The following is a 26,657-nucleotide window of genomic DNA, read 5'->3' as shown; positions in this document are numbered from 1 at the left end:
CAGCAGTCCAGCTATCACTTACAGCTCCACCGTTTGTTTACCTCAAAATCTCCAAAAGGCCCAAAACCGGCTCTGGATGAAACTCTGTGTTTTGTCACGTGTGGTGGAGGTTGCATTTCTCTGATTTGTCACTGAAAACGCATCATTGGAAAGACTTTGAATGCTCTTCCACTTCACCTCAAGAGCATTAAATAATCTTCTTGTCTTGCCTGTAAATTTCACTTAGATCTTGTCTATTTTGTAAATAATATAAGCTTAAAGTATTAATCATTCTCTTTTTTCATCATGTCAGAACTAGCCGTTGGTTTGGAGACTTTGGACGCCAACTCCAAAAAGGAAATGATGCAGTGGTTAGAAGCTGAAAGATCCAAATCAAAAGTTCAATCTGCAATTCATAATTTTACTGATATGTGTTTTAAAAAATGCATTTTTAAAATTGATTCTGGTGAATTATCCTCAAATGAAGAAAGTTGCTTAAATGGCTGCTTGAACAGATTCTTAGATACTAATATTAAAATTGTCAAGGGGTATGTTATATTATTTATTATTTATTATTTATTATTCATTCATTCATTCATTAATCATAAAGCTTATTATTCGATTTCATTTTCAGATTACATTTACATTTTCATTTTTATTTTGTTTCTTATACTAACCACTTTTTCTTTTTCTTATTGCTATTTAGTCTTCAAAGTATTCAAAAATAAGCTTTGCTTTGATTTACTTTAAAATGTCTTATATTTTTCATTAATATATACTATAGAAAGTTTTGTAAATAATTATAATAATAATTTATTCATTTATCAATCACAAAATCTTCATGGTTTGTTAAAAAATGAAATATAAAGAAAAAAAATATTTATACACAGTTAGATTTCCATTATATCAATTCAACCCAACTACCAACTAGTGTTCCTATATTTTTAAACCATAATACTCATTACATAAGTTCTGGCATATGATGCGAAACATAAGGATGATTTGTGCCTAATGTTTGTTTTTGAAATTTTCTGCTTGGAATTTGTTTTAATAATTTCAATTTTCTTCTTTTAATATCGTTAAATTTTAATGGATTGGAATATCCAGAGTATCCCAAATTCCCTGAATATCCCGAATATCCTCCTCCTGGATTTCCATTGATTTCAATACCATCTGAATTGTATTCATGTCTGGTTTTCTTATAAATATTTAAAGGTGGTTCTGGTAATCCATTCGCCTTTACCTTGGTGCGGGCTTGATTTGGTGATGATATTAATATGGCTTCAGGCTTTCTTTCAATTTTATCCTGTTCCTCATAATTTTGCTCCTTTCTATCTTTTCTATCATTTTTAGGGCTATTTCTATTTTCACCATTGATACTAAAATCGTTATACTCGACACTTGATGCTTGACTTACAAAATCATTTGAAGATTTCAAATTTTGAGAAATTTCTGGTCTAATAACTTTTCTTTTGTAACCTTGATTAGTTTTTCTATTTCTATTTCTATTATTTTGAGATGCTACTGCAACTGCTTCATAAATAGGTTCTGTAATTTCCAAGTCAGGTCTTTGTTTAGGTTTTTTAAGCAAAATATATTGATTCGATGATGTTGGCCCAACCTTTCTAATTGTAACTGGATATGATGGTTTTCTATTCAATTTTTGATTTTTGATTGGGAAATAATTTGGTGAGACTTCAGCATCTGAAAAGCCAATAGTTTCGGATTCTTTATATTTTTGGTTGTCATTTTTTTGATTTTCTAAAATTTCTTGATTAATTTCATCTTTTGATATAAAATCTTCTTGATTTAAAATTGGTAGTTGATCGATTCCTTCATACATTTCCTCATCTTCATCTTGGCTTTCCTCTTCTTGTTCTTGCTCTTGTTCTTTTTCCTTTTCCTTTTCCTTTTCTGATCCACCTAATCTTGACTTAATTTTCTCTTTTAGCAAATTTGTATTAAGTTTGAACTTTTCCAATCCGTTACCATCAACATGAACTATTTGACTTTTATCACCACTTATCGGGATTTCTTCATTAACAAATTTTGATACCTGATTTAAAATTGTTGGCTCGGGTTTCAATTCAGTTAAGGTCGAAGAAAAGATTGTATTAGTAAATCTTTGGGCTTCTTGTTCACCAGTTGTATTATATGGTGCAGTAGTTAAGTCAATCCCATTTGCCAAACAAATTCCAGTAAAGTGATCTCTTCCTTGAAAAAACTGCAAGTTGATAGAATTATCACAAAGGTCTTGTAAACATCCTATAACAGATCTTTTATTGAAGCAAAGACAGTTGATATCATCTTGGTGCTTTTCACACCATGTTCCAACTTCGTTAATACAAGTATTATAGCACTCTGGTGGCCTAGTAATCGCAAGAGCCAAGTAATAAAACATAAAAAGTAGCAAAAGCAAAATCATTGTTGATTAAAGTGCGATTATGTTTAAGAATTAGTGAGAAATAGAAGCAAGATAAAACTTTAAAGCAATCTCTTGAGACATTTCTTTTATGATTTCTGTTTTTGGTGGTTTTGGTGGTTTTGAGATAGTTTCACAAAAAATCAAAATTGAGAGAACACAAAGAGGAGTAATGAAAAAAATAAAAGAGAATTATAGAAAAAATTTCAATTGAGTTTACAGTAGAGTTTGAATCGTAATGAACAATTAAAAGTAAACATTTTCTTATATTAAAATTTTCCTTTTCAGTTAAAGAAAGAAAAAAAAATTAAGATCAACAAAACAGATATAAAAATGTATAAACACATTCTCTCTTTTAAATATAGAAAAAAAAAATAAATTATTATTAGAATTAAAATTAAAAGATAGAATCCAAGTAAATAAACAACTTTAATCTTAGAATGAGATAACAAAAAAAAGAAGAAAAATGAAAATAAAAATATATAAAGTAATCAAAAAAGGAAAAAGATAAAGAAAGAGACAAAAAAAAAAAAAGAAAAAATAACAAAAACAAACAAAAACAAAATATTAAAAATAAAACAAAATTATTTTAATTTGAATTTCTAATTTCAGTTGAAAAAAAATTTATTGATGCAAGCTTTTAATTAACTTTTTATACAAAAAAACCAAAAAAAAACAGAATAAAGCTTTTTTGAAAATTTTTCACAAAAAAAATTAAGAGAAATGAATGATTTTCAGAATTTAGTAGTAGATGATACTTTTATTTTATGATTTAAAGATTGTTAAAAAAAAATATAATTTTCTTTTAAATTAATTTCATTTTTAAAAAAATTTATAATGTTGATTTTAAAGTGTTGAATAAAGGAATGAAATAGTAAGATAGTAAACTAAATGAATTAGTGAATTGGTTAATTGATAAATGAATAAATTAATAAATTAAAAAAGTTATTTTTGATCTTTTTCTTCATCATCCGAATCACCAGCAACACTTGGAGGACCAGAAGTTCCTCTTAGAGTTAAGGGATATTTATCGTCAGCATAATCATCGTTATCTTCATTTTCTAGTTTGAAACCCATATAGTCTTCAGTGTTTAAGAATTGATTAGTTTCTTGTAAAGAACCTAAATCACCGGGAGTCATTAGGGAAGCTCTATCCTTTGGAGAACCAGGAGCAGATAAAGGTCTTGTTAATTTAACTTGATGGCCAGAAGCAAAAGGATCAGGACCGCCGGCTTTGAATTGGTCAGGATATGCTCTTTTCAAGGCCAACTGTCTAGCCTTGATGTATTCCAAGCCCATTCTTTTCCAGTCTAATAAATCAGACAATCTTTCAGTTCTGTTTCTTTGGTTAATTCTTTGTCTTCTTGTTTTTGACACAAAGGAAAACATGTAATCAGTCAATTGATTGATACTTTCGTCGACGGATTTCATTCTTCTGTCAACAATGTAGATACCATAATCGGCGGAGTTTTCAATTAAATCTTCCATGTAGCAACCGAAACCGGACAAGTTTGTTGTGATTGAGGGAACACCCATGACGGTGCACTCGGCAGGAGTGTAGCCCCAAGGTTCGTAGTAGGAAGGAAAAACACCTAGATGGCAACCTCTTACAAATTCATCATAGTCAAGAGGAAGGATTGGGTTGTTTGAGTTTAAGAATTCTGGGTGAAAGACAACCTTTACACGGTCTTCAGGTTTGTTGAACAATTGAACGGTTCTAATTTGGTTCAAGACTGGGTCGTTAGCATCGTCAGCCATGTTGTGGGTGACAATTGGGGGAAGGGAGTCCCTTTTCAAGGCAAAGACTCTTCTTTTCAAGAGGACTCTATCGGCAGGTCTGATCAATTCATCTAAGGAGGGAACTTCGTTACCGTGTTGTTGGTATCTAGCACAGTGTTCCAAGAGACGTTTGCCGATGGTTGTTTGCATTTCTTCGACAGTGCTTTCAAGGGCTTTTATAACAGCTTGACCTCGTAAAGTTTCGGCGGTGTATGAGTTTGTGGCAGCAGGCATTATGATGAAAGCAATGACTGTCATCTTTGAGTTTGCTTCTTTTAGTTTGTGGTTTAGCCTGGCAAGGGATTCTATAAAGAAGTCAGCACCTTTGTTTCTGAATTCGTATCTACCGGCAATGAAAAAGTAGAGGGTGTTGTCGAGATCAAAGTCGTATTTGCCGTAAAAGTGGCCTCTGACAAAGTCGTTAATTTTTTCCTTTTTTTGGGCATGCAAGTTTTGGAATTCATGAACAGCGCTAAACTTGACGACATTGAGGCCATTTGGTAGGACGCCATCGGGTTTTCTCTTTAGGAGATGTTCACTTTCGTAGGCAGTGATGTGAGATACGGTGGTGAAGACGTCGGCAGAGTGGGCGGCAGCTCTTTCGATGCAGTAACGGTGGTAGATGCCTCTTTTGCCAGCTTCAGCGTCGACATCAAAGTTGGACAAGTTGTTGTAAAAGTCAACAGAACCAGCACAGAGATATCTGCCCAAAAGAGTAGCATGAGTTGTGAAGATGGTGGTGAGGTCGATTCTTCTTTTTCTGCAAAGAGGTAGACAGACACTGGCTAACCATTCGTGGCAGTGACAGATGACAGCTCTTTTGTTGTCGTTGGCTACCAAGTGGCCCAAGAACCAGGAGACTAGGTAACCTAGTAGGACAGCATTGTTTGTTTCATCATCGTTAGTTGGAGTTGGAATTCCAGAGATGTTCCACAAGTCAGATTTCCACTCGTCAAGAAAATGTTTAGAAGAGTTCAAGTCGAACAAGAGGACTCTTGGAGCACCTTCGATTAACCATCTACCGTACATCCATATGATGCCCTTTTCGGACATTGAGTCAAGAGCATCTTTGATGAAGGGGTCCTTCAAGGGTAGTTCTTCGACTTCCACTTTGGCAGAGTTGTAGTTTAAAGGGCCAATTAGGGTGTAGCGTTCTCTATATTCGGCGACAGTGATTGGGGCTTTTGATTTTAGGACGGAGTAGATACCACCAACTCTGTTGGCGACTTCAGTTGCCACTTCGAATAAGAGATGGTTTTTAATGTCTCTAGTCATGATTGATAGGAGGAAGAGGAGGAGGAGGAAGAGTAGATAGAAGGGTAGTGTTTGTATTGCGACTAGGATGAAGAGCAGCAGCTAGAGGAGGCAGAGGGAGGGAGAGGAAGAAGAAAGGGCAGAAAGGGAAGAGAGCCAAAAGGATAGGGAGGACAAAGAGAAAGAGGGCGATAGTAGATAACGAATCGATGAAAGGATAAGCAGAAAAGAAAAGAAAAGAAAAGAAAAGAAAGAGGAAAGAAAAGAAAGAGAACAGATGAAGGAAGATAAATAAGAGAGGAGCAAACAGCCACTGAAAAGAAATTGGAGTGAAAATTTTTTTTTGGGAGAGAGGACAGTGGAGCGAAAGGAAACAAGAGAAACAAGAGAAACAAGAGAAGGACGAAGTGGACGTGAGATGGGAATATATACACCTTTCAGACACAGACAAAGAAATTGAGTTTGGATAACGTTCGCTCCTCACCGTCGGGCCTCGGCGCACGCCCGACAGCAGTCCCGCGCCGTTGGCTGCTGTTGCTCACGTGCGCTAGAGCACGTCCAACGAGGAGCTGATTTCGTCGAGCTCCCTTTGCGCCTGTTGGTACTTGCCGCCGAGCTCCTCCAACTGCTTCTCGAGCTGCTCGTTGTCCCTGGCGAGGCTCTCGATCTTCCTGCTGCTGGCCTCAGCACTAAGGTCGAGCGCGTGGTACTTCTCGGACACCCCCTTCAACCTGGCCTCCACTGTCTCCAACTCGCTTTCTACCCTCTCGTTCTTGCTTGTCAACATCTTGATCGCAGTGTCCTTCTCGTCAATCTGCTGCTGCAACTTCTTGTTTTCCTCGCGGCACTTCCTCGCCTCTCCCTCCGACCTCTCTGTTTCAAGCCTCAATCCCAGAATCTTCGATCGTAGCACTTCCATTGTTGGTTTTGACTGCCAGCACAACTCACTTTTGTTCAGCCCTACTGCAACAGAAGCCTTCTCCCGCTCATCTATATACCTGTCACCCGTGTGTTACCCGTCTTGCCATGTGCCAATATCACGTGCTTTATACGAATACGACTGCTCAGTCTCTGCGGTTCAATTCCTCTACGGGTCCCTTTCTCTCATCCAGCATCCAAAAGCCCATACAAGTTCTGTTTACTACTTTGCAAACCCTTTCCATCGTAACTTTACCATTAACCTTACTCTCTTTCTTCACGCAATCTCATCGTCATTAGATACTATCAAAGTCTTCTGTTCTTCCTGCTTGCCATTTGCTTGCGATCCTACTAACTTCTTTCCAGATTGCTGCTCTATTCGTCTTTACAGTATCTCTAATATACCATACGCTCTGTTTATTCTCACTTTCTTTTCCATTACTTTTTCTTCATCTTTCCAATCTTAACTCCACTTTTTGTTTTCTTTTAAATTACATTATCATCACCATCCCCATCCCCATCATTATCATTATCATTATCATTATCATTATCACTATCACTATCACTATCACTATCACTATCACTATCACTATCAATACCTCACTTAAATTATCTAATTATGTCAAATCTAAACCAAAGAACTTCTACCTCCTCCTCGAATAACACCAGCATACCAACAATAAAAGTTCTACTAATTGGCGATCCGGCTGTTGGAAAAACATCAATTAGAGCTCAATTTGTCCACCATGTTTTCTCAAATGCTTACAGAGCGACTGTTGGTGGTGATTATCTCACAACAAAAATCAAACTAAACGAAATCCCCAATCTTAACAACAACAACAACAACAACAACAATTCAATATCAAATAATAACAACGACACCAACAACAATAGCAATAGCATAGAAAATGATGAGGCAATACTCCAAATTTGGGACACTGCTGGTCAAGAAAGATTCAACTCAATTGGAAGAACCTTTTATCGTGGCACTGATGTAGCAATCCTCGTCTACGATATATCAAACCCAAACTCTTTCTACAACCTCTCCAAATGGGCAAACGACTTTCTTGAAAATGTTCACGTATCAAAACCAAGCATCATAATAGTAGGCAACAAACTAGACAAACCGATCAACGACCACCTCATCTCCCTAAGACAATGCAAAGATTTCGTATTAAACAACAACGATTCCTTCATAGATGAATACCTCAATAACCTTAATGACGACATCTTCCAAATCTCTGCAAAGGATTTCAACCAAGTTCAATCAATATTCAAAAGAGTAACCTATCTAGGCCTAAAAAGCCTAGAGCAAAATCACCAGGTCTTCAACTTCGACAACATTGATATATCCTCCCAACTATCCTCAAATAACTCAAAACTATTTCCCTGTTGTTAGCTTTCCTCTCCAATTTTTCATCTTCTCAATTTATATTCCTCTCTTCTCCAATCCATTCCAATTTAATTTAATCTAATCTACTACATCTCACTTTACTCTACTCCCCTCTACTCTAATCTAATCTACTCTAATCTTCCTTTTAACTTTGTGTTACTATTTACTATACTATTTTACACCTTTATACTTTCTCATTTCATTACTATTTTTATTGTTTCTTCTATTTTTATCTCATTTTAATAATTCTATCTTCAATCCTAATCCTAATCTTAATCTTAATCTTATTTCGTCTTAATCTTACTTCATTTTTTTTTCTTTCATAAATTATTAATCAATTATATATTAATTAATTACTAATTATAAACTACAAATTATAAATTACCTTTGCTCTTTTATCTTAATCTTACATTTATCTTACTCTTGTCTTATTTTAAACTACTCTATTATATATTTAAAATAAAATAAAATAAAAACATATTTACAACTTTCTACTTACAACTAGAATATCCATATCTCAATTCACAAATAAAAAAAATCATGGTTCTTTCGACTCACTAGACTCCTTCAACTCCTTCAACTTCGCATTTTCCTTTTCCATTTTTTCTTCTAAAGCTTGTAACTCCTCTTCCGCACTTCTTCCGTTACCATCTTTACCATCTTTACCATCTTTTTCAACAACATTATCTTCCTCGTCCCTCAATTCTTCGCTATAAACATCTGGATACAACCTAAAACATGTTTGCATATCCCTGAACTTCTCAAGACAATCATAACCCTTAGGTTCGCTCTCAGAGTAAACGAAACATGAAAATGCTGCTTTGAATTCCTCTCCACAAGGTCCATTTGCCATACCTCCAAGACATGGACAATCCCAATTAATCTCTCCTGTTTCTGGATTGTATGCTGCTCCAGCTTCACTTGGTTCAGCGCTCGTTCCTTTTTTAGTTTCTTCAAACTCTTTAGTCTCTTTAACTTCTTTGCTCTCTTCTTCTGGAGAACTGGATTTCTCCTGCTGTACCTCCTCATCAGAACCTTCTTCTACTGCCTTTTCACTCGTTTTAGTCTCTTCAGTTTGTTCAGGTTCTGCTTCAGCTACTCCAACTTCTTCAACTTCTTCAACCTCATCAGTGAACTCACTTGCCTTACTAGGTTCCTCAGCTGATGCCGCTACTTTCTTTTTTTTCGCTGGTAAATTGGCATAATATAAAAGTGCTGTAGCTGCAACAAATGTGCCAGGTACTAGTAGTTTATAATACTTCTCATCATCTTCATTCTTATTTCCATGACTCCCAGATGAATAATTTCGATATTTTAAACTGCTAAGTATTGTTAATCTATTAGTTAGAACTGGTTTAGCAATGTATCGAGATGCTAATCTTGAAGATGACCTGAATATCACTCTTTGCATTTTTAGAAACAAATTAATAAATTATTGTAAAAATCTAAATAAAAATTATCAACAAAGCACAGATGAGCTCAATCTACTTGAAGATTCAAAGATACCTGATTTCATTAATAATCGAAACTCAATGTAAAAGGTGAAAAATATCAAAAACATAATTCGGAATTGCTATTTAGGCACGTGAGCGAGATCTGCATAAAGCCGAAAGTCACGTTTTCATTATTAAGGTTTTGAGTTTGAAACTGCTTTATTTTTCGTTGCGAAAACCAAAATAACCAAAACCTATCTTCAGCTCGGGGATAGTTTAGAGGTATAACCTCAGTTTCCTGATTAGAACATTTCTCGTTTCAATTCGCTTTCTATTATAGACTATAATTCAGGAAGAACATCTCGATATTCTTCCCTACATTCTACTATTTTTTTGAAATCGTCTTTTAACTGCTCTTTATTCGCACAGCACTCAGCCAAGACATCCATAGAATCTTTGACTAAATTATGAATTTTTTTAATCTTCTTATCTTCAGCTCTATCTTTTTTTTCTGTTGAAATTTCATATATTTTTCGAAAATCATCACCCAATATTTTATCCTCTCCAAAATCATTTATAAAATCATTTTTTTTATTAACAAAATTGCTCCAAAAATATAAAACCCCACCTAAAATATCATATTTCCTTTTTTCTATTCTTTGATGGCAAATTATCATTATTTTAATCAAAATTATTAATAGCTTTTCTATTATTAACAAATTAGTATCACTTTTGATTTCACAATTCAAAAAAACTGGATTTTTCAAATACTGTAAAACAACCCCATTCAATAAATCGTTGATTATTAGTACTATTTGAATGTCTAAATATCTTTCAATTATTTCATCAAGCACATCCAAATAAATTAGTATCATTTTCAATGCATTATCAGTGGCATCAATTTTATCATTGTTATCCGCCTTATAACTTGCAAAATTAAAATATTTTAATCTTTCTATTATTTCTTTGTTAATTAATTCAATTAGTTTTTTCTGAAATTTTTCTTTATCTTTTTTGTAATTGTATAGTTTATTCAAAATTTTAATGATTATTTTAAATCCAATCGGTACAACTACCAAACTTTCTTCAGCAGAAATAAATGGAGGTAGGTATGTTAATATTGGAGTTATTGTGTCTATAAAAATTGGTCCAACTCCTGTTTTAATTAAATAATTTCCACTATCATAATGAGAAATCTTGTCAAGAGCACCAGTGTCACACTCATTTATCTTATCCAATAGTGCTGATAATAGCTCGCATCCTTTGATCTTTATTAAACAATTGATATCATCAAGTATATTAAGTATTGATGGGATTAAAAAACTCCAATGTTCTTTAACATATTTCTCGGTGCTATCTCTTTTAATAAAAGTATTGATGAAATATAATAATAATGATACATTTTTAATTTCACTTTTTGTCCAATCTTCTCTCTTATATTCGCTCATTTGCTTTTTCTTGAATTCATCGACATCTCGAAGTGTATAATTAGGTTTAACTCCCCTATCAACTTCATTTTTCCTATAACCCATTTTGCTAATGGATTTATGAATTTTGTTATTTTCTTTAAGTTTGCTAAAGTTTTTAATTAACTCTTTGTATATTCTGTTTTCAATAAATTTATTGCAATTTTCACTTGCCTTTTCCTCTTCATTTTCACCATCATTTTTAGTATAGTAATTATTTTCTTTGAAATTGTTCAACAAGCTTATAGCTTTTTGATTGCTAAAATTTGAACACCATGGAGTTGATCTCATGTAATAATAACCCAAATTTTTAATTAATTTAAAATTCAATTCATTTATTTCTTCATCACTGTTCGCTATGTTTCCTATCAGTCTAATCTTATAGTTTGAAGATTTTAAAATATGTTCAAGCAATTTTAAATAATACGTTGAAAGTAATTTAAACTCGTTCTGTTTTACCAAATCATAGTCTCTTATCTTCAATTTATAACTGTCGGAATTCTCAACATTAAAATCTCTTGATTGCCACTTCCAGTTTATTTGATCTGTAGGAAAATCTAACAGCTCAACCAATTTTGTAAATAACAACACTCTCTGGTTTTCTTTCAAATTTTGAAAAATAACTTGAACATATATTATAATCGTTATCTTCGTCTCAAGTAAAGATTTCTCCTCAGTGAGAATCAAAAGCAAGTCATTAATAACCTCATCATTTGCAATTGATTTTAATCGAGAGATTGTTCCCTCACTTAGCGAAAAACTAGGATCGTCTGTAACCTTAGATAAAGGAATCACTTTAGATATTGCCTTAACTGTTTCCATGCTCCCATTACTATATTGCAACTGCTTAAATATCACTTTCACTAATCAATTGCCTGATTGTGTTTATCCATTTGAAAAATGGAACTGAAAAGCAAAATCAAAGTAAAAAGTGAAAGAAATCTACAAATTCACAGCTGAAAAAGTCACGAAAATCCACCATAAATCATTTTATCAAATCAAATATCAGACCAAATCTTGACTTTCACACCTCTTTTCAACATGAACCCTTTTGAATTTAGCAACAAACACAGCTAAAATGCTCAAAGCTTTCTCACTATCAAAGTTTTCACTCAGAAACTCCAATCCTGCCTTACATTACCAACATTTGAAAAGAAGTATTGCTAGTTTAAACATAACAGAAGAAATTAAAGACGCTTTGGCAAATGGAAAACCTGTAGTTGCTTTAGAGAGCACAATTATAACTCATGGAATGCCATTCCCAGATAACCTATCGATGGCCTCGACTGTTGAGCAAGAAATTAGGAATAAAGGTGCAATTCCAGCAACAATAGCTTTCATTAATGGGAATCCAAACATTGGATTGACTAATCAACAATTGGAAATCTTAGCTTCGTCGAAAAATGTGAACAAAATTTCGAGAAGAGATATTGCTTATACTATGGCAAATAAATTAAGTGGTGGAACAACTATTGCCGGAACAATGATTTTAGCTGAAAAAGCTGGCATAAAAGTTTTTGCTACAGGTGGACTTGGTGGTGTAACTAAAAACCATCATTTTGATGTTTCTGCTGATTTAATTGAATTGGGTAGAACCAAAGTAGCTGTGGTTTGTGCTGGTCCTAAATCGATATTAGATGTGGCCAATACTCTTGAAGTGCTCGAGACCCAAGGCTGTTTTGTTGGAACATTGTCTTCAAAAGATACAAATATCCCAGGTTTTTTTACAAAAGACTCTGGCGTCAAATCGCCTTATAGCTTTAGGGATTTTAAAGAAGCAGCAGAGATTATCTACAATGGCAATAATTTGATGGATTTGAAATCTGGTTATCTATTCTGCATTCCTCCTCCTGATTATGTTGCTTTAGACCCTAAGATGATCAATGATGTGATATCAATGGCAGAAACTGAAGCTGAAAATCAGGGCATTGGAGGAAAACATTTAACTCCATTTTTATTAAAACGTATAGCTGAATTGAGTAAAGGTAAAAGTGTCTCTAGTAATATTCAATTTGTTTTAAATAATGCTCGAGCTGCTGCAGAAATTTCAAAAAACCTATCATATCTTGAATCCTTTGAAAATGATTGGAAAAAAACACCTGTATCATATCAACCAGTTTTTAAACTAGATGCTGGTCAAAAAACTGAAGTCAATGAAGATTCTATAAAAACACCATCAGTTTACGACAAATGTGATGGAATAATTGTTGGATCTGCTGCTTGCGATTACATTTGTACATTGTCCCCGAAAAGGGTATTGAAAAATTCTAAGACTTCTGGTAATTATTTAGGAGATTCATATCCTGGAAAAATCAAGACATCAATTGGGGGTGTTGGTCTTAATGTATTTTTAGCTTCAAATCACTATCTAAATAAAACCGCAAATAAAAAAATCAAGTTAATATCTCAAGTTTCTGATGATCCATCTGGAAATTTAATTTTAAGTGAATTAAAATCTCAAGGAATTGATACAAGCGGTATTTTTCAAAATGAGACCAAAGACAAAACAGCTTCTTATGTTTCGATTCATGATCCCAATGGTGCATTGGTTGTAGCTTGTGCTGATATGAACCTTATTGAAAATATGTCAATAGAACATATTTCTACTCAAATCATAAAATCAGACCCTTCATATATCCTCTTTGATGGAAATCTCAGTAAATTAGCAATGAAACAAATTATAGGGGATTCTCTTGAGATAAATGCTAAATTAATTTTTGAGCCAACATCATTGCCAAAAGCAGCTAGATTATCAAATGTGATTAAAAAAGATTTTGTTTACCCTAATAATCGTATTGGATTAGCATTGCCAACGATGGAAGAACTAAGAAGCATGTATGATTCATTTTCTAATAAAGAGTTGTTTGAAACAAGCTGGTCAAATGTTATCTTTTCATTGGGATTAGATGGGCTTATCTTTAAAGAAAAATTGGATAAATTGTGTCGTGAGAATGTATTTTTAAAAAAATGTCAAAAAAATGGTGTATTTCAACAAGTATTTTTTTTGCTTCCATATATTCCATCAATTATTGTTAAATGTGGCAAAAATGGTATTTTAGTATTTAATATTTCTGAAGATGTCAGGTCAATTAAAGAGAATTTAACTATTAAGGCGAATTTAGAAGAAAATAATAGAATAATAGACAAAATGAGAAATGAAGGGCAAATTGAAAAAAACAATAAAGATAGCTTTTACAAGCAAAAAGTAATTGAAATGAGCCCAGTCTTTACGTTAACAAGTAAAAATGAATTACAATCTAAGAAATTCGGAGTTGTGATTGAGTATTACTCTACAGTTAAGAATTTTACAAAAATTAATAATGTCACTGGCGCTGGAGATTCATTTGCAGGAATTTTATTCAAAGAACTATGCTGTGATGATAATTTGCTAATAGAAGTAGGTAAGAGAAGAAACTTTGTTTTAAATAAGGCTCAACTTGGAGCATGTTTAAGTTTAGAGTCTGATAAAGCTATAAGTGAAAATATTCAAAGTTTGTAAATATATACAAAATCCTAGATTGATAACAGAAATAAAAGAAATAAAAGAAATAAAAGAAAAAAGATAAATATAATTGACTTTAAAGATGAGCAATAATCGAAAAAAGGATTCGGAACGACTAATTGGAATTAGGCGAGTCTTGAAATTTCCTCAATACATTTTTGTCTTGCTTCTTCACTAATTGGAGCATCACCAGACATATAATTCAATAAAACAGCTTTACTGATTAAAGGTTCATTTACGACACCCATTTTAACAGTTTTGATGATTTTTTTATTTTTTTTGTCTAGTTTTTGATAAGTAAAGGCCAATTTACCACCATCCAAGCTTTCGACAATCAAGTTGTGATTTTTTGGGCATTTTGATCTATAACCTTGAAAGACAGTTCTTACTTCATCGATTCCCTTTGACATTTCTTCAGGGTATTTTTTATTTAATTCGTTTCTTAAACAAGTTTTAACGAAACCATCCTTTAAGTGATTAAAATCTGTATTTCTAGTAGGAACAATTCTAACCAAGAATTTTACACCAGAATTTAAAAGATTATCGATTAAAACTTGAGAAGTTTTGGGATCTTTCAAAGCAAGCAATAAGTTTTCTTTATGGCTATTCGAAGGGTTTTTCGAACCATCAATAAATGTCTTTGATAGGTAATTTGAATTTAAAATTTGAGATACTAGATGTAAATCTGAGTTTGAGATATAAATTGCTAGACAATAGACTTTGAAGTTTATAAAAGTGACAGATCTGGAGCCATAACCAATAAGAGAGAACTCGTCATTTGTGTAATCAGAGACAACAGATGTTGGGAAATCGTTTACTACTTTATCAATTTGAATGGATTCATCGTTTTTGTAGGATGGGGTGAGAGTATCTAAGGAGATTTTTGTGTAATTGTTGGAGCTCAGTAGATTGTTATAGATGGACAAGGAAGCAGCAGAAGTCATAAAGAGAAGAGAAAGTAGTTTGATACTTTGATAGTGAGTATTTTGAGTATTTTGAGTATTTTGAGATTTGTGAGTGTTGTGGGAGTTATTCGAGTAGTTGCTGTAACTCTTATAATTGTATTTGCAATTATTTGAAAAAGCAGAATATGGGGAGAGTTCCCTTGAATTATAAGTGAGTCTGTATATTACATTTTTTGATAGGACTTTATTCATGTAAAAGGATTTGTTTGGGATTAGTGAGTTCTTCCACATTTTGTGTGCTTTAATGGTAAGAGATTTTAATGGGTTAATGAATCAACGAATCTGCGGTAACAGTGATAACAGTGATAAGAAGGATAATTGGTTTTGAGAGTAGAAAACCTTTTATGAAACCAGAGTTAGAAGGTTGGAAAATATTCGTTTTGAAAATTTTAATGCAGCTGTTCAAGGTTTAAAGTGAATTTTTTGTCAAGCTACAGTTTGCAAATATATTGGTGATATATTAATGTAGTGGTTGGGCTACTAGTTTATTACTGTATTGAGACAACCATATAGAGATTAAATGAAGTGTTTGACACTACTAAGCAGTTAATGCCTGTAGTGTCTGTGCAGCATCGATACTCTGCCAGTTCTTTGCTGGGAAGATCTTCCACCAGAGCTGGAGTGGTATTCTGATTCTATTTCTGTTGAAAACATCAACGTATCTCTGCAACGATAGGATGGGCCAACAAAGAAGAGGAGGAGAGCAATGCTCAGTCTAGTTCAAATGTTTCATCTATCTCGATGGGTTTGTTTTCCTCACTGTCCTCATCATTTCTCTCATGTAGATCATTTGAGTCGACGTTGAAATTGCCATTATTACGGTCATTGTTGTAGCCATTGTTGTCGCCATTACTGCCAACATTATTGTTATCTTTGTCGTTTTCATTGTTATTGAGAGGGCGTTCATTGGAACCATGAAGCTCGTCTTGTTTGGCCTCGTCATTCACTTGCACACCCATCTCCTTTTTGAAATCCATTTCCACAATCTTATCAACACTCATAAACAAACTAGTGTTCAAGATGGCCAACTTCTTGATGGAGTTCAATTGCTTTGAGTGGATCTCTATTAGCTTGTCAAACTTCTGGAAGTTCTTCTCCAACTCAGCTAGCTGGTATCGCAAGTAGATAATGGACTTTTTCTTCTTTCTGTAAGAGCTGCTCTTGGAGCTGTTGATGAGCTTGTTGATGGAGGTGAGCTCGTTTCTGCTGGCGTTGTTGTTGCCAGACAGCTCAGAGGAGAACTGGCTGGCAAAAGAGCTCTTCCTGTACATGGCAATGGGTTGTTTGATTCTTCTCACCAGTAAAGAAGCAGAGAGATGAAGAGCTTCGTCCCCCACTGGTTGTTTACCGAGAACAGAGCCTGCGATTGCACAAAGTATGGAGACGATCAAGCAATATCCAGAGGATTACTAATGAATGGCGATGGTGAGCTCTTTCTCCAGCTGATGCTCTTAAGCAGCCCTCTATAAATACTGCTTCTCTTGCTTCATGGTTGGGCTTTCTTCTCTTTCCTCCAGGTTCCTTCGTTCTTCTGGCGCCAAACTAACTCTTTCTTGTGCTCCAGCTTCCACAGCTCTTCGCCCTCCCCTCCACACCTATATCCGTCGTTCCAACCATCTCAGTTGCTACTACAGAAATATGTCTACTTCCTCCTTCAACATTCCCAAAACCAACAAAGTGGTCTTGATTCGTGAAAATGGTGGTCCTGAGGTCATCAGATACGAGGAGGACTATCCCATTCCTGCCTTAAACGACGACGAGATCTTAATCAACAACAAGTACGCCGGAATTAACTTCATCGAGGCCTACTTCAGAAATGGCCTCTATCCATGTGAAAAGCCCTATGTGTTGGGTAGAGAAGCTTCAGGAATTGTCTCTGCTGCTGGCAAAAACGTCTCTGGTTTCAGCGTTGGCGATAAAGTAGCATACTTAAGTCCTGGCACCTTTGCTGAGTTTACAAAAATCAACCCAAATATTAACAAGATTATCAAGCTACCAATCGACTCCACTGACCAGCAATTGAAGCTCTATGGCAGCAGCTTGGTTCAAGGTCTAACCACTTTAACTTTTGTCAATGAGGCCTACAATGTTCAACCAAATGATTACATCTTAGTTCATGCTGCTGCCGGTGGTTGTGGTTTATTATTCACTCAATTGATCACAAATTTGAAACATGCCAACATAATTGCAACTGCTTCAACGCAAGAAAAATTAGATCTTGTCAAATCCTATGGAGCTAAGTATCTCATCAATTCTTCAACTGAAAATATCGCTGAAAAAGTCTTGGAAATTACAAATGGAAAGGGTGTTCAAGCTGTTTTTGATGGTATTGGTAAAGACACTTTTGAAATCTCCTTAGCTTCTCTTGCAAGAAAGGGCACTTTTGTAAGCTTTGGTAATGCCAGTGGAGCTGTTCCTCCATTAGTTATCAACAGATTATCTGCTAAAAATGTCAAAATCTTAAGACCAACTGTCTTTGGTTACATTACAGACAAGTCTGAATGGGATTTATATTCTTCTCAATTGATCGACTTAATTAAAACCAATCAATTGAAATTCAATATCACAAAGGTTTACCCTCTAAAAAACTATAGACAAGCTGCTGAAGACTTGGAAGGTAGAAGAACAACTGGTAAATTGACTTTAAAAATTTAATTAAAATAACTACACGCTTCAATTCTTTCATCAAATAAAATCTTCTAAATAATCGTTAGCACAGATAAATATATATAAGTATATATATATAAAATACAGAAATATAAAATAATCAATCAAGATCAAAAAAGATAAAATTTTAACTCTATATTTTTTTTCCTTAATTGCAGTGAACATTTTTTGACTCGAGTATATTAGCTTTGTAAAAGTTCAAGATCACTGTCACTATTACTCACATAATCATCATCAGCCTGCTCAGAATTTTCTCTATCTCTATCTCTATCTTTTTCCTTTTTCTTACTTTCATCAGTATCAAAACTATTATTTTCATCATTATCCACCTCTTCATCATCTTCACCAGAACTATCAATATCCGACTCCAATAATATTCTCATTTCTTTATCTTTTTTTCTTAAATTTTGCAATTGCTGTCTTGTTCTTAAATGCCTAAAATTAGTAATATTCCTTTCAGCTATTGATTTGCCTTCATCAAGATCTAGGTCAATCTCCATATTTTTTTTCTTTCTTCGAACCTCATATAATTCGTCATGAAGTGTTAATAATGGTAACATCCCTTTTAGATAATTAATAAAACAAAAAATTGAATCATAATATTTAGAAAATTTACTTATTTTCCCATTAACTAAAAGTTGATCAGTTGGAATCTGCTCAGTATCCTCATCCAATTCTAATTTCCTTTCAAAATATTCAATTATTGCACTCAACTCGGCTGGCGAACTAGCAACTTCATACCATGGATTTAGTAAAAATTTATTCTTGATTCTATCAATTGTGGTATCTCCCAAAAATTCCAATTTCTTAGAGTTATTAGTGCTGCTTCGTTTCCTTTTTTTCTTCCAATTATGATAATCATTTTCAATGAACATTGTCTGTAACATCCCACTCACATCATTAACGTATAATTTAAATTTTGAAGGTGGACTACACTTGATAGCATCCTTTTTCGTTTGACTCTTTTCGATAACTTTTTTAAACTCATCATAACTGGTTAAATCTCCAGATTGACTATCTGCCATTCTTACTAAATAAAATTTTCCTGTTGGACCACATTCTCCTGCAAAAAAATCCAATAGTCTTAATGCTAGTGGATGATCTAATGGATCAGATTTCGGATCCAACTCTGGTAATTTGTTAATCTTGTCAATTATTTCCCGCCTCGTTTTATCATTTTTTTCCTTTTCTTCTAGACTTAATTCATTGATAATGTCTTTTATTTTAATTTTTTGGGTATTATTTTTTTTATTTTTATTTTCTTTTCCATTTTCATTGATATTGTTGTTTTTAGTGTCAGATTTTACTGAACTGGCATTTTTATTCAAGACTGATTTTTTAATCTTAGTATTTTCAACTAAAACTTGATTTGAGATTTTTTGGTTTTTAATTTTGGTTGCCTTTTTGACAGCGGCTTCTATTCCGGATTCACCTTCTTTAATATATCTTGAAACATAATATGTACTTTCTGTTAATAATTTAGATAAACTTTGCAATTCTAAAAGTTCTGTAATTGTTTGTTTGACTTTTGTTGATCTTTCAATAGCCCAATCACAGAGTAGGTGAAGCATTATTAGTCTATCGATTGGTTCCAAAGAGGATAAACCGTTTTGAAGAAAATCTGGAACGTCAGTAAATGGATTGAACCATTTTTCTTCAATTTTTTCATTATTTTCCTCATCAATATCATTTTCATTATCAATATCATTTTCAATATCGATAACAGTTATAGTGGTGTTTGAAATGTTATTTGATTTATTAAGATGATCAATTGAATTTAATTTCCATTCATCTGGATATTGTAGATTTTTAGAGATTTTTTTGAGTTCAATTAAAGATTTTTGAGTTGCACTGTTTCTGATGTTTGTCTTGTCGAGTACAAGAGATAATAGATAAGAAAATAGTCTTTCTATTTCAGGAGATACTTGATCTGAAGTTTCGGCTGAATTTTGATTGTTTTCAGAAGTAATTTGGTCATCTGAATGGTGTTGATTATCCAAAGTACTTTGACTAGTTAGGAATTTTAATTTTTGAGTATCTATGTTGCAACAAGAATCGAATTTTTTGTTGATTTTATTTATAAATGAGTCATTGTTGTCAAAGATTGTATGGTGAATTTTATTCAAGCCAATACCGGCTTCTAATTCTTGAGGACCAATGTAAAGTAAATTTTTGGGAAATAGGTTTGCAAACTTGTAGATGAATTCTAAGATTTGAATGATATAGACTGCAAAGATGGAGGGGATTATTGGGTAACCTAAACAAAGTCTTTTTGAGTTTACCTTTGACTGAAAATAGGAAACAATTTTAGTGTTATTTTTGAGAAAGTAATCATCGTGATTGGAATAGATTAAGGAAGAAGGCAAGGAATCGATTTTGGAGTGATTTTTAATATTTATTAATACATTTTGGGGTATTTCAAAAGTTGAGTTATTTAGTTTAAAGGATGAAGAGGAATTGCGACAATAATTTATTTCAATCAATTCGAAATTTTCATTTGAGTCTTCGGAGGGAGAAGTTGTTTTTTTTTTAAATGGAGAAGTATAATTGGATAAAGTTGGATTATTTGAGTGGTTTGAGTGGTTTGAGTGGTTTGAATCATTTGGTTGAATTGAAAGGAAGTTTAATTGTTTTTGTATGGATTTTTTGGATTGATTTTGAAAATGATTTTTAAAAATAGTGGAAGAATCAATTCTTTTCAGGAATGTTTTACGCTCAGAGGGAGAGTTAAAATTGTCATCAGAGGACATGTCGATATCTATTACAGCATTCAAAAGAGTATTGTCGGAATCAATATCGCTCAGATTAATTGCTGTTGACTTTTTAATTGAGTTGGAATTAGAATTGGAATTGGGATTTAAAGAAGAACTAGATACGTTTCTTTTACCAAATTGCATGGTATTTTTTATGGATTTTTTAATTTCATCTAGAGCAGCTTCTTCGTCAAATGTTTCATTGAATATGTCGTCAGAGATTTCAGCAATGCTGGTGTCAGAGACTTCAGCAATATCAAGCAATTCCAAAGAGCTTTTGCTTGACTTTTTATTACTATTTGAATTGTTGGAGACCTTGCGAGTTTGAGGTGTGTTTCTTCTTGTATTTTTGGTGGCAATTCTGGGAAAAGCAAGATTTCTGACATTCTTCTGGGTAGCATGGTTCTCGTCATGAATAGCATCCTCATCGCTATCAATCTCAATTAGCTGGTATGATTCGCTGGTTGGCGAATCTTGTTTGTTGCCTGTTGAAAAGCTCGACCTGGAAAATTTCTCAGCAGCAGGTGAAGTACTGGAGACAATAATTGAGGAACTGTGTGCTTTTTTGAAAAACCTGAAGGTGGTCAGTGATGGTGTTGTTTCTGGATGAGCAGCAGCCCTTCGTCTTCTTGGATGAGGTTTAGCTGAGGCCTTGGGCCTGAATCTGTCGGGCACCAATCCGAGCATCTCAAAAGGGTCTTTCTTTGCAGCAACGCCACTGCCAGACTCCTCTGTGTGCACACGAGCCATGCTTCTCGTGCTTCTCGTGCTTCTCATGCTTCTTGTGCTTCTTGTGCTTCTCCAGCACCAACACGACGCCAAAAAAGAAACAGCCCCCGAGACCACCGCTGCGGGCCGGCGCCGCGCACAAAAAGCAGTTCTTCTGAGCCCATCTCCTCCTAACCACCACCATTGGTGACGACGCTGATGGATTTGGAGCTGAATGGAGAGTCTGCTGCCTACGAGGAGGGCCTGTCCTCTGTCCTCCTCCCCAAGAACCAGTCCCTGCTGCCCTCTGCCCTCGCCCAGATGGTGCCTGGCTCCTTTGCTGTTGATCCTCAGTTGCGACCTGCCTTCGACCTCCAGCACAAAGACAACCTCAAGAACTCTGTCACAGACCTGGAACCTGGCTCTCCTGGCCTTCCTGACGATGATCCCAGCCGCCTTATGGTCCATGAGCCCTCCGATGGCTCTGCCATCCTAATGATGAACAACGTTGCTCAAAACGACTATCTTGTCTTGATGCCTGATTCCTCTGAGTGCTCCAGGTGCAGAAAGGCTTTCCAGCAGAACACCACAAAACATTACAAGCTATGTCCCCACTGCAGAGACTTGCAAAAAGAGAGGTCCAGACGATGGCAGTCCAAAACCAAGTTGAAAGATGGTGCCTGCAGAAGATGTGGCCAGTTGATTCCAGAAGACCAATCTCAATATGTTTTATGTCCTGCTTGCCGATTAAGCCTTCGAAGCAAAAAGGCCAACAGAGCCCTTGAGGGAAGATGTGTGCATTGCTCTGGTCCAAATCACCAACAAGAAGGCCCTATTTACTACAAAGTCTGCAAAAGATGCAGAGACAATGACAAACTACGAAGAACAAACTTGGAGAGAATCGGCAACTGCAACAGATGTGCAAAACCCTTGGTTGGTGATGATATCAATAACCATAAGGTTTGCATGTTCTGTCGCTCAAGAAAGAAGAAAAATAACCTATACTTGTCCCATTCAAGCTACCGCCAAATCGACTACAATCAATCCATCTCTATAAACAATCTTAATGCCAACATTAACAACACGAATGTCCATGCAAATACCAGCTTATCTAGTAATCACAACCATATTATTAACAACAACAACAACAATAAAAACACAACAAATATTTCCAACTACAATAATATTATTGACACTGATAATGATAAATTGAATCAGCTAAATCTTAAAGAACAACAAGATCAATTACAAGAGCAAATCAGCTTCTTGGTCTCAATGCATCCAACTTTTCAATCTCTAAATCCTAAATTACAAAGAGATGTCGTTCAAAAAATTCAAGAAGAAGCTCAAATACAACTTCAACAAAAAAGATTAAATCAATATTCAAATAACATGGTTTCACATAATATCAATAATAATAGTAATAGTAACAGCACTACTACAACTAATAATAATAACAATCATGCTAATAATCATGCTAATACTGCTAATATTACTAATACTAATACTAATACTAATACTAATACTAATACTAATACTAATACTAATACTAATACTAATACTAATACTAATACTAATACTAATACTANTAATACTAATACTAATACTAATACTAATACTAATAATAATAATAATAATAATAATAATAATAATAATAATAATAATAATAATAATAATAATAATAATAATAATAATAACAAAATAACCAATCACAATTCTCAAATTACATCAGAAAATCAACTTCAAGATAACAATAATTCTTCTATTCAAAATGAAATTGATAAAGAATCCGAAAATATTAATACCAGAATCCGAAAATATTAATACCATTGATAATACTCAAATTCAAAATCAAATTAACCACCACACTGCTCATGATATCCAACATTCAAGCCAACCTCAAACATTAAATCAAAACAATAGTAGCGCTGAACATTTATTGAATCCTTTAAATTATGCCTCATAATTTACCTCGACTGTATTATAACCCCAGCCCAGATTATAAATTTATTTGGGGGGGGGGGGGGAAAAAAGAAAAACAATATATTGTTTTTCTTTTTTTTTCCCTTCAAGTCCAGTGTTTGGTTTTCAAAAGCAAGTTTGATTTCACTGAAATTACTTTACCTGGTAGTTAATTGTAAAATTCTTTAATAAACTTGCCAAAATCGAATCAATCTCATTTTAACCACATTTATAAGGTTTGCCTTCAACCTATACTGCACTTTTATAGTTTGAGTGCTTGAAGAATAAACTGAAAAACTCTTAGGGATTTTTTTTCTTTCCGTTGCTAATTAAGATTTATGCATATTACGTTAAAGAATTTTATATGAGTATATTAGTTTATTGTTCGTTTTAAAACAAAACATGTATTAATTTACCACCATTAGAAACAAAAAAAAGAAATAAAAACGCATTTTATCTTGCGGACATTGCAACCAATTAATAGACAATCAGATTATACAAATTTATATGGAATATAAAGAAAAAAAAATAAAATATATCACTAATAAAACATTCAATTAGAAAAGTTCAAGTAAATTTGAAAAAAAATTAGAAAAAAAAAAATTACACAAGTTGTTATACTTCTGAGTTGATGACCAGCAAACTCAGGTGTTTGTTCTTTGTCACAATTAATAATCTTTAGTTAAATCATTGATATATCTGATTTTATCTTTGTCGGAGAACCCATCATCATTTAAAAAGTTAAAAAGTATTATATCATTAAGAATCAATTTTGAAATGATTCTTTGAGATTTGACTGTGATTTTACTGTCTATCACATAATTCATAACAATTTTTGTCAACTTATCAAAGGCATCAGAATTATTTAAGATAAATAAATGTTGATATACATTATTTATCACAAATGGGTCATTGTTGAAATTATCGGAAAAAGCAGTTGTATTAGAAGAATTAGTGTAACCGTTACTAAAAGTACTGTTCAAACCATTAATGATATATTCTTTTCTACCATTCATATTGTTGTTGTTTAAAGTTCTAGAATTTCTTTGAGATTTTCTTTTTGTTATTCTATTGCCATTATAAGTTGAGGGACGACGAGCAGATCCATTAGGAGGATTGCTGTTGTTACAAGTGTTATTTTTGCTGTTGTTATTGTTAGTAGTGTTATTACTATTATTGTTGTTACTACTTCTATTGTAGCCACTCATTTCTAATAGGACATTATCATCTTCGTCTAGTTCGTCGTCGTCATCATCATCATCGTCATCAGCTATTATATCCTTGACAGGATCTCTTTTATCATCAGATTTCAAGGTTGGGTTTGAGATAGAAGCCAGAGGTTGGTTTTGGATTTGAAGAGAATTAGGTTTTGAGGTTGAGTTGGTAATTAAGTTTGGGTTGTTCTGTTGAAGATTTTGTTGGTCATTATCAATATTTTGGGTTGGAAACTGAAGTTGATTCTGGTTCTGAATTTGATTCTGACTTTGACTTTGACTTTGACTTTGACTTTGATTTTGATTTTGATTTTGTATATTTTTGTTTTCGTTGTTGATAATTTGATTATTGTCATAATTGTCATCATCTTCATCATCGTCAGCGTAAAACTGTTTTTCTCTTGGAAGAGGAGGGGGAAGTTCATCTTCATCTTCATCCTCGTCGTCATCATCATCATCATCGGCCAGATCATAATCGTAAGGATTACTGTTTTGATTTTGAAAGTTGTCGTTATCATCGTAAGAGTTTGGGTTGTCAGATATTGTGACGTTGTGGTTTAGAGGTTGGTTATAGATGAATTTATCATATGAAACCAAGTAGTCACAAGCATGAGGAATGCAAAATTTTTTGACCCAACTTTTTTTCCTTTGGTATTTTTTAACTACGTCTTCATCTTCAATGAATTTATTTAGAGCGAAATAATGGTCGACTTCGTAATAATCTAGATTGAAGCAGCCTTTTTTATTTAGCCATTTAAAGCCCTTTGCATTGTCTTTAATAAATCTCCAGTAGGCGTGTTCATCTTTAAGGATTTTTAGATGCTTTTTCAATTTAGTTTTATCGAATTTATTGACTTTAGCTTTCAATGGAAAGGCTAAGTCCAATTCTTTAGTGATTCTGTCCCAGCTATCTTTTGACCAGTCATTTTCATTTTTTTCATAAAAGTTTTCACCACTTTCCCTTATCAATAGGTTGATGAATAAGTCGTTCATTTCTTTTGACCATTTTGTGGCATCAATTGAAGAGCGGTCCAAAATAAAGGGATTTAATGTGGTATCTTGAGGACCTTGAGAGCCTGAGTTCTTTTTTATCATTGGTTTGGGGGATAGATCTTGAGATAGATCTTGAGATTTATCATTTGAGTCATCATCAGAATTTGAGTTGTTTGAATTGTTGGAGTTTTTTGAGTTATCCTGGTTTTCTGAAATATTTGTGGTATTTGGGGTGGGTGTGTTGATTGAGTCATTTTGAACGTTTAGTGATTGTTGATCAGTAGAATTGTCAAAAGATTTAGGAGAATTGATGATTTTTGAGATTTGGTTGTTTTGGTTGTTTTGGTTGTTTTGGTTTTGATTGATTTGAATTGATTGGTCATTATTGAGATTTTTAATATTTGATCCGTCATTTTTATTAAGGTTACCATTATTAGGTTCATTGTTGTTGTTGATATTTTCAATAGCCAAATTATTCATACTAGCCATATTATTGATATTGTTGATGCTCATATTGTTTATATCCATATTGTTCATATTTAGATTGTTCATATGCATGTTGTTCATGTTGTTAATGTTGTTCATATGATTTATATGATTCATATGATTCATATGGTTTATATGGTTTATATGGTTTATATTATTCATGTTATTCATGTTATTCATGTTTATATCGTTTATGTTGTTTAAATCATTTATGTCGTTAATATTGTTGATATTGAGATCATCATTGATGCCGTTATTGATGCCGATGTTGAGATTGGGGTTGTTGTTGTAGTTGATATTTTGCTTTAAAGAAGAATTGATTGAGATATGATCGTTATTTTGGATATTCATGTTGTGAAGGTGATTATTGTGATGAATTTGGTTATTATGATGAATTTGAATTTGGGATTGGTTTTGGTTATCGAGATCGGATTCAGAGGAAAAGGGGTCTTCTTTAACAAAGTCGTTGGAATCTGTAATTAAATCAGGTCTAGATGTCATTAGCATTGACATGGTAGTGGCAAGGAAGGGAAAGCAATGTGGCGAAGCAAATATGGGAGGAAAGTCAGGAAAGCAAGCAGCAGAGAGAAGAGACGAGAGAAGAGATAAGAAAGGTTCGGACTGAAGCAAGAGAAGAACGTGGAAAAGATGCTGAAAAAGGGAGAACGAAGTGGATGAGTCGAAGAAGAAAAGAATATCAAGAGCAAAAAAAAAGCCAAAAGAAACCAGGGTGTTTCATGCAGTGGGAAAGAAGGAAGAGAGA

At 33.6% G+C, this 26,657-nt stretch overlaps 15 protein-coding genes across 15 annotated transcripts; 6 read left to right on the top strand and 9 right to left on the bottom strand.

Moving 5' to 3' along the window:
- The first annotated feature begins 181 nt into the window (after window positions 1-181).
- On the top strand, window positions 182-824 carry TIM8 (protein transporter TIM8). The gene is made up of 2 exons (XM_020195146.1): window positions 182-527; window positions 686-824. The coding sequence occupies exons 1-2, from the start codon at window positions 286-288 to the stop codon at window positions 705-707; spliced, it is 264 nt and encodes an 87-aa protein (XP_020049629.1). The 5' UTR covers window positions 182-285; the 3' UTR covers window positions 708-824.
- On the bottom strand, window positions 819-2,658 carry ASCRUDRAFT_73209 (uncharacterized protein). Its single transcript, XM_020192190.1, has one exon. It carries the CDS (start codon window positions 2,402-2,404, stop codon window positions 941-943), a length of 1,464 nt encoding a protein of 487 aa, XP_020049628.1. The 5' UTR covers window positions 2,405-2,658; the 3' UTR covers window positions 819-940.
- Window positions 2,659-3,346: 688 nt separating this feature from the next.
- Window positions 3,347-5,455, bottom strand: ASCRUDRAFT_78459 (glycosyltransferase family 3 protein; the record flags this gene model as incomplete). Its single annotated transcript, XM_020194252.1, has 1 exon — window positions 3,347-5,455. The coding sequence occupies one exon, from the start codon at window positions 5,453-5,455 to the stop codon at window positions 3,347-3,349; it is 2,109 nt and encodes a 702-aa protein (XP_020049627.1).
- A 263-nt stretch (window positions 5,456-5,718) lies between these two features.
- ASCRUDRAFT_94348 (uncharacterized protein) lies at window positions 5,719-6,423 on the bottom strand. Its single transcript, XM_020195144.1, has one exon. It carries the CDS (start codon window positions 6,351-6,353, stop codon window positions 5,982-5,984), a length of 372 nt encoding a protein of 123 aa, XP_020049626.1. The 5' UTR covers window positions 6,354-6,423; the 3' UTR covers window positions 5,719-5,981.
- A 205-nt stretch (window positions 6,424-6,628) lies between these two features.
- Window positions 6,629-8,039, top strand: ASCRUDRAFT_73207 (Rab family GTPase). The gene has a single exon (XM_020192189.1). The coding sequence runs from the start codon at window positions 6,972-6,974 to the stop codon at window positions 7,749-7,751; it is 780 nt and encodes a 259-aa protein (XP_020049625.1). The 5' UTR covers window positions 6,629-6,971; the 3' UTR covers window positions 7,752-8,039.
- Window positions 8,040-8,131: 92 nt separating this feature from the next.
- ASCRUDRAFT_73206 (coiled-coil-helix-coiled-coil-helix domain-containing protein) lies at window positions 8,132-9,246 on the bottom strand. Its single transcript, XM_020192188.1, has one exon. The coding sequence runs from the start codon at window positions 9,154-9,156 to the stop codon at window positions 8,284-8,286; it is 873 nt and encodes a 290-aa protein (XP_020049624.1). The 5' UTR covers window positions 9,157-9,246; the 3' UTR covers window positions 8,132-8,283.
- A 237-nt stretch (window positions 9,247-9,483) lies between these two features.
- TTI2 (Tti2p) lies at window positions 9,484-11,603 on the bottom strand. The gene has a single exon (XM_020192187.1). It carries the CDS (start codon window positions 11,464-11,466, stop codon window positions 9,520-9,522), a length of 1,947 nt encoding a protein of 648 aa, XP_020049623.1. The 5' UTR covers window positions 11,467-11,603; the 3' UTR covers window positions 9,484-9,519.
- A 119-nt stretch (window positions 11,604-11,722) lies between these two features.
- ASCRUDRAFT_30059 (pseudouridine-5'-phosphate glycosidase) lies at window positions 11,723-12,718 on the top strand (the record flags this gene model as incomplete). The annotated part of the gene is made up of 1 exon (XM_020190157.1): window positions 11,723-12,718. A coding segment is annotated over one exon (996 nt), but the record flags the coding sequence as incomplete, so codon positions are not given.
- A 213-nt stretch (window positions 12,719-12,931) lies between these two features.
- Window positions 12,932-14,014, top strand: ASCRUDRAFT_26207 (uncharacterized protein; the record flags this gene model as incomplete). Its single annotated transcript, XM_020189939.1, has 2 exons — window positions 12,932-13,728; window positions 13,834-14,014. Coding segments are annotated over 2 exons (978 nt in total), but the record flags the coding sequence as incomplete, so codon positions are not given.
- A 257-nt stretch (window positions 14,015-14,271) lies between these two features.
- On the bottom strand, window positions 14,272-15,090 carry ASCRUDRAFT_28998 (chalcone isomerase domain-containing protein; the record flags this gene model as incomplete). Its single annotated transcript, XM_020190086.1, has 1 exon — window positions 14,272-15,090. One exon carries the CDS (start codon window positions 15,088-15,090, stop codon window positions 14,272-14,274), a length of 819 nt encoding a protein of 272 aa, XP_020049620.1.
- A 731-nt stretch (window positions 15,091-15,821) lies between these two features.
- ASCRUDRAFT_5330 (uncharacterized protein) lies at window positions 15,822-16,382 on the bottom strand (the record flags this gene model as incomplete). The annotated part of the gene is made up of 1 exon (XM_020191118.1): window positions 15,822-16,382. One exon carries the CDS (start codon window positions 16,380-16,382, stop codon window positions 15,822-15,824), a length of 561 nt encoding a protein of 186 aa, XP_020049619.1.
- A 367-nt stretch (window positions 16,383-16,749) lies between these two features.
- On the top strand, window positions 16,750-17,766 carry ZTA1 (NADPH:quinone reductase; the record flags this gene model as incomplete). Its single annotated transcript, XM_020191117.1, has 1 exon — window positions 16,750-17,766. One exon carries the CDS (start codon window positions 16,750-16,752, stop codon window positions 17,764-17,766), a length of 1,017 nt encoding a protein of 338 aa, XP_020049618.1.
- A 194-nt stretch (window positions 17,767-17,960) lies between these two features.
- Window positions 17,961-21,281, bottom strand: ASCRUDRAFT_67427 (uncharacterized protein; the record flags this gene model as incomplete). Its single annotated transcript, XM_020191387.1, has 1 exon — window positions 17,961-21,281. One exon carries the CDS (start codon window positions 21,279-21,281, stop codon window positions 17,961-17,963), a length of 3,321 nt encoding a protein of 1,106 aa, XP_020049617.1.
- A 279-nt stretch (window positions 21,282-21,560) lies between these two features.
- Window positions 21,561-23,063, top strand: ASCRUDRAFT_5327 (uncharacterized protein; the record flags this gene model as incomplete). The annotated part of the gene is made up of 1 exon (XM_020191116.1): window positions 21,561-23,063. The coding sequence occupies one exon, from the start codon at window positions 21,561-21,563 to the stop codon at window positions 23,061-23,063; it is 1,503 nt and encodes a 500-aa protein (XP_020049616.1).
- An 806-nt stretch (window positions 23,064-23,869) lies between these two features.
- On the bottom strand, window positions 23,870-26,407 carry ASCRUDRAFT_78452 (uncharacterized protein; the record flags this gene model as incomplete). Its single annotated transcript, XM_020194251.1, has 1 exon — window positions 23,870-26,407. The coding sequence occupies one exon, from the start codon at window positions 26,405-26,407 to the stop codon at window positions 23,870-23,872; it is 2,538 nt and encodes an 845-aa protein (XP_020049615.1).
- Window positions 26,408-26,657: the final 250 nt, after the last annotated feature.

Source organism: Ascoidea rubescens (genome assembly GCF_001661345.1).
Source record: "Ascoidea rubescens DSM 1968 unplaced genomic scaffold ASCRUscaffold_1, whole genome shotgun sequence".
NCBI classification, from domain to species: Eukaryota; Fungi; Ascomycota; class Saccharomycetes; order Ascoideales; family Ascoideaceae; genus Ascoidea; species Ascoidea rubescens.
This window is presented reverse-complemented; position numbering and strand designations above follow the sequence as displayed.

Bases quoted from the DNA above. Each gene is read 5' to 3' on its own strand.
- TIM8 (XM_020195146.1), top strand. From the start codon at position 286: ATGTCAGAACTAGCCGTTGGTTTGGAGACTTTGGACGCCAACTCCAAA. The intron at 528-685 runs GTATGTTATATT...ATTGCTATTTAG, and splicing joins AATATTAAAATTGTCAAGGG to TCTTCAAAGTATTCAAAAAT.
- ASCRUDRAFT_73209 (XM_020192190.1), bottom strand. From the start codon at position 2,404: ATGATTTTGCTTTTGCTACTTTTTATGTTTTATTACTTGGCTCTTGCG.
- ASCRUDRAFT_94348 (XM_020195144.1), bottom strand. From the start codon at position 6,353: ATGGAAGTGCTACGATCGAAGATTCTGGGATTGAGGCTTGAAACAGAG.
- ASCRUDRAFT_73207 (XM_020192189.1), top strand. From the start codon at position 6,972: ATGTCAAATCTAAACCAAAGAACTTCTACCTCCTCCTCGAATAACACC.
- ASCRUDRAFT_73206 (XM_020192188.1), bottom strand. From the start codon at position 9,156: ATGCAAAGAGTGATATTCAGGTCATCTTCAAGATTAGCATCTCGATAC.
- TTI2 (XM_020192187.1), bottom strand. From the start codon at position 11,466: ATGGAAACAGTTAAGGCAATATCTAAAGTGATTCCTTTATCTAAGGTT.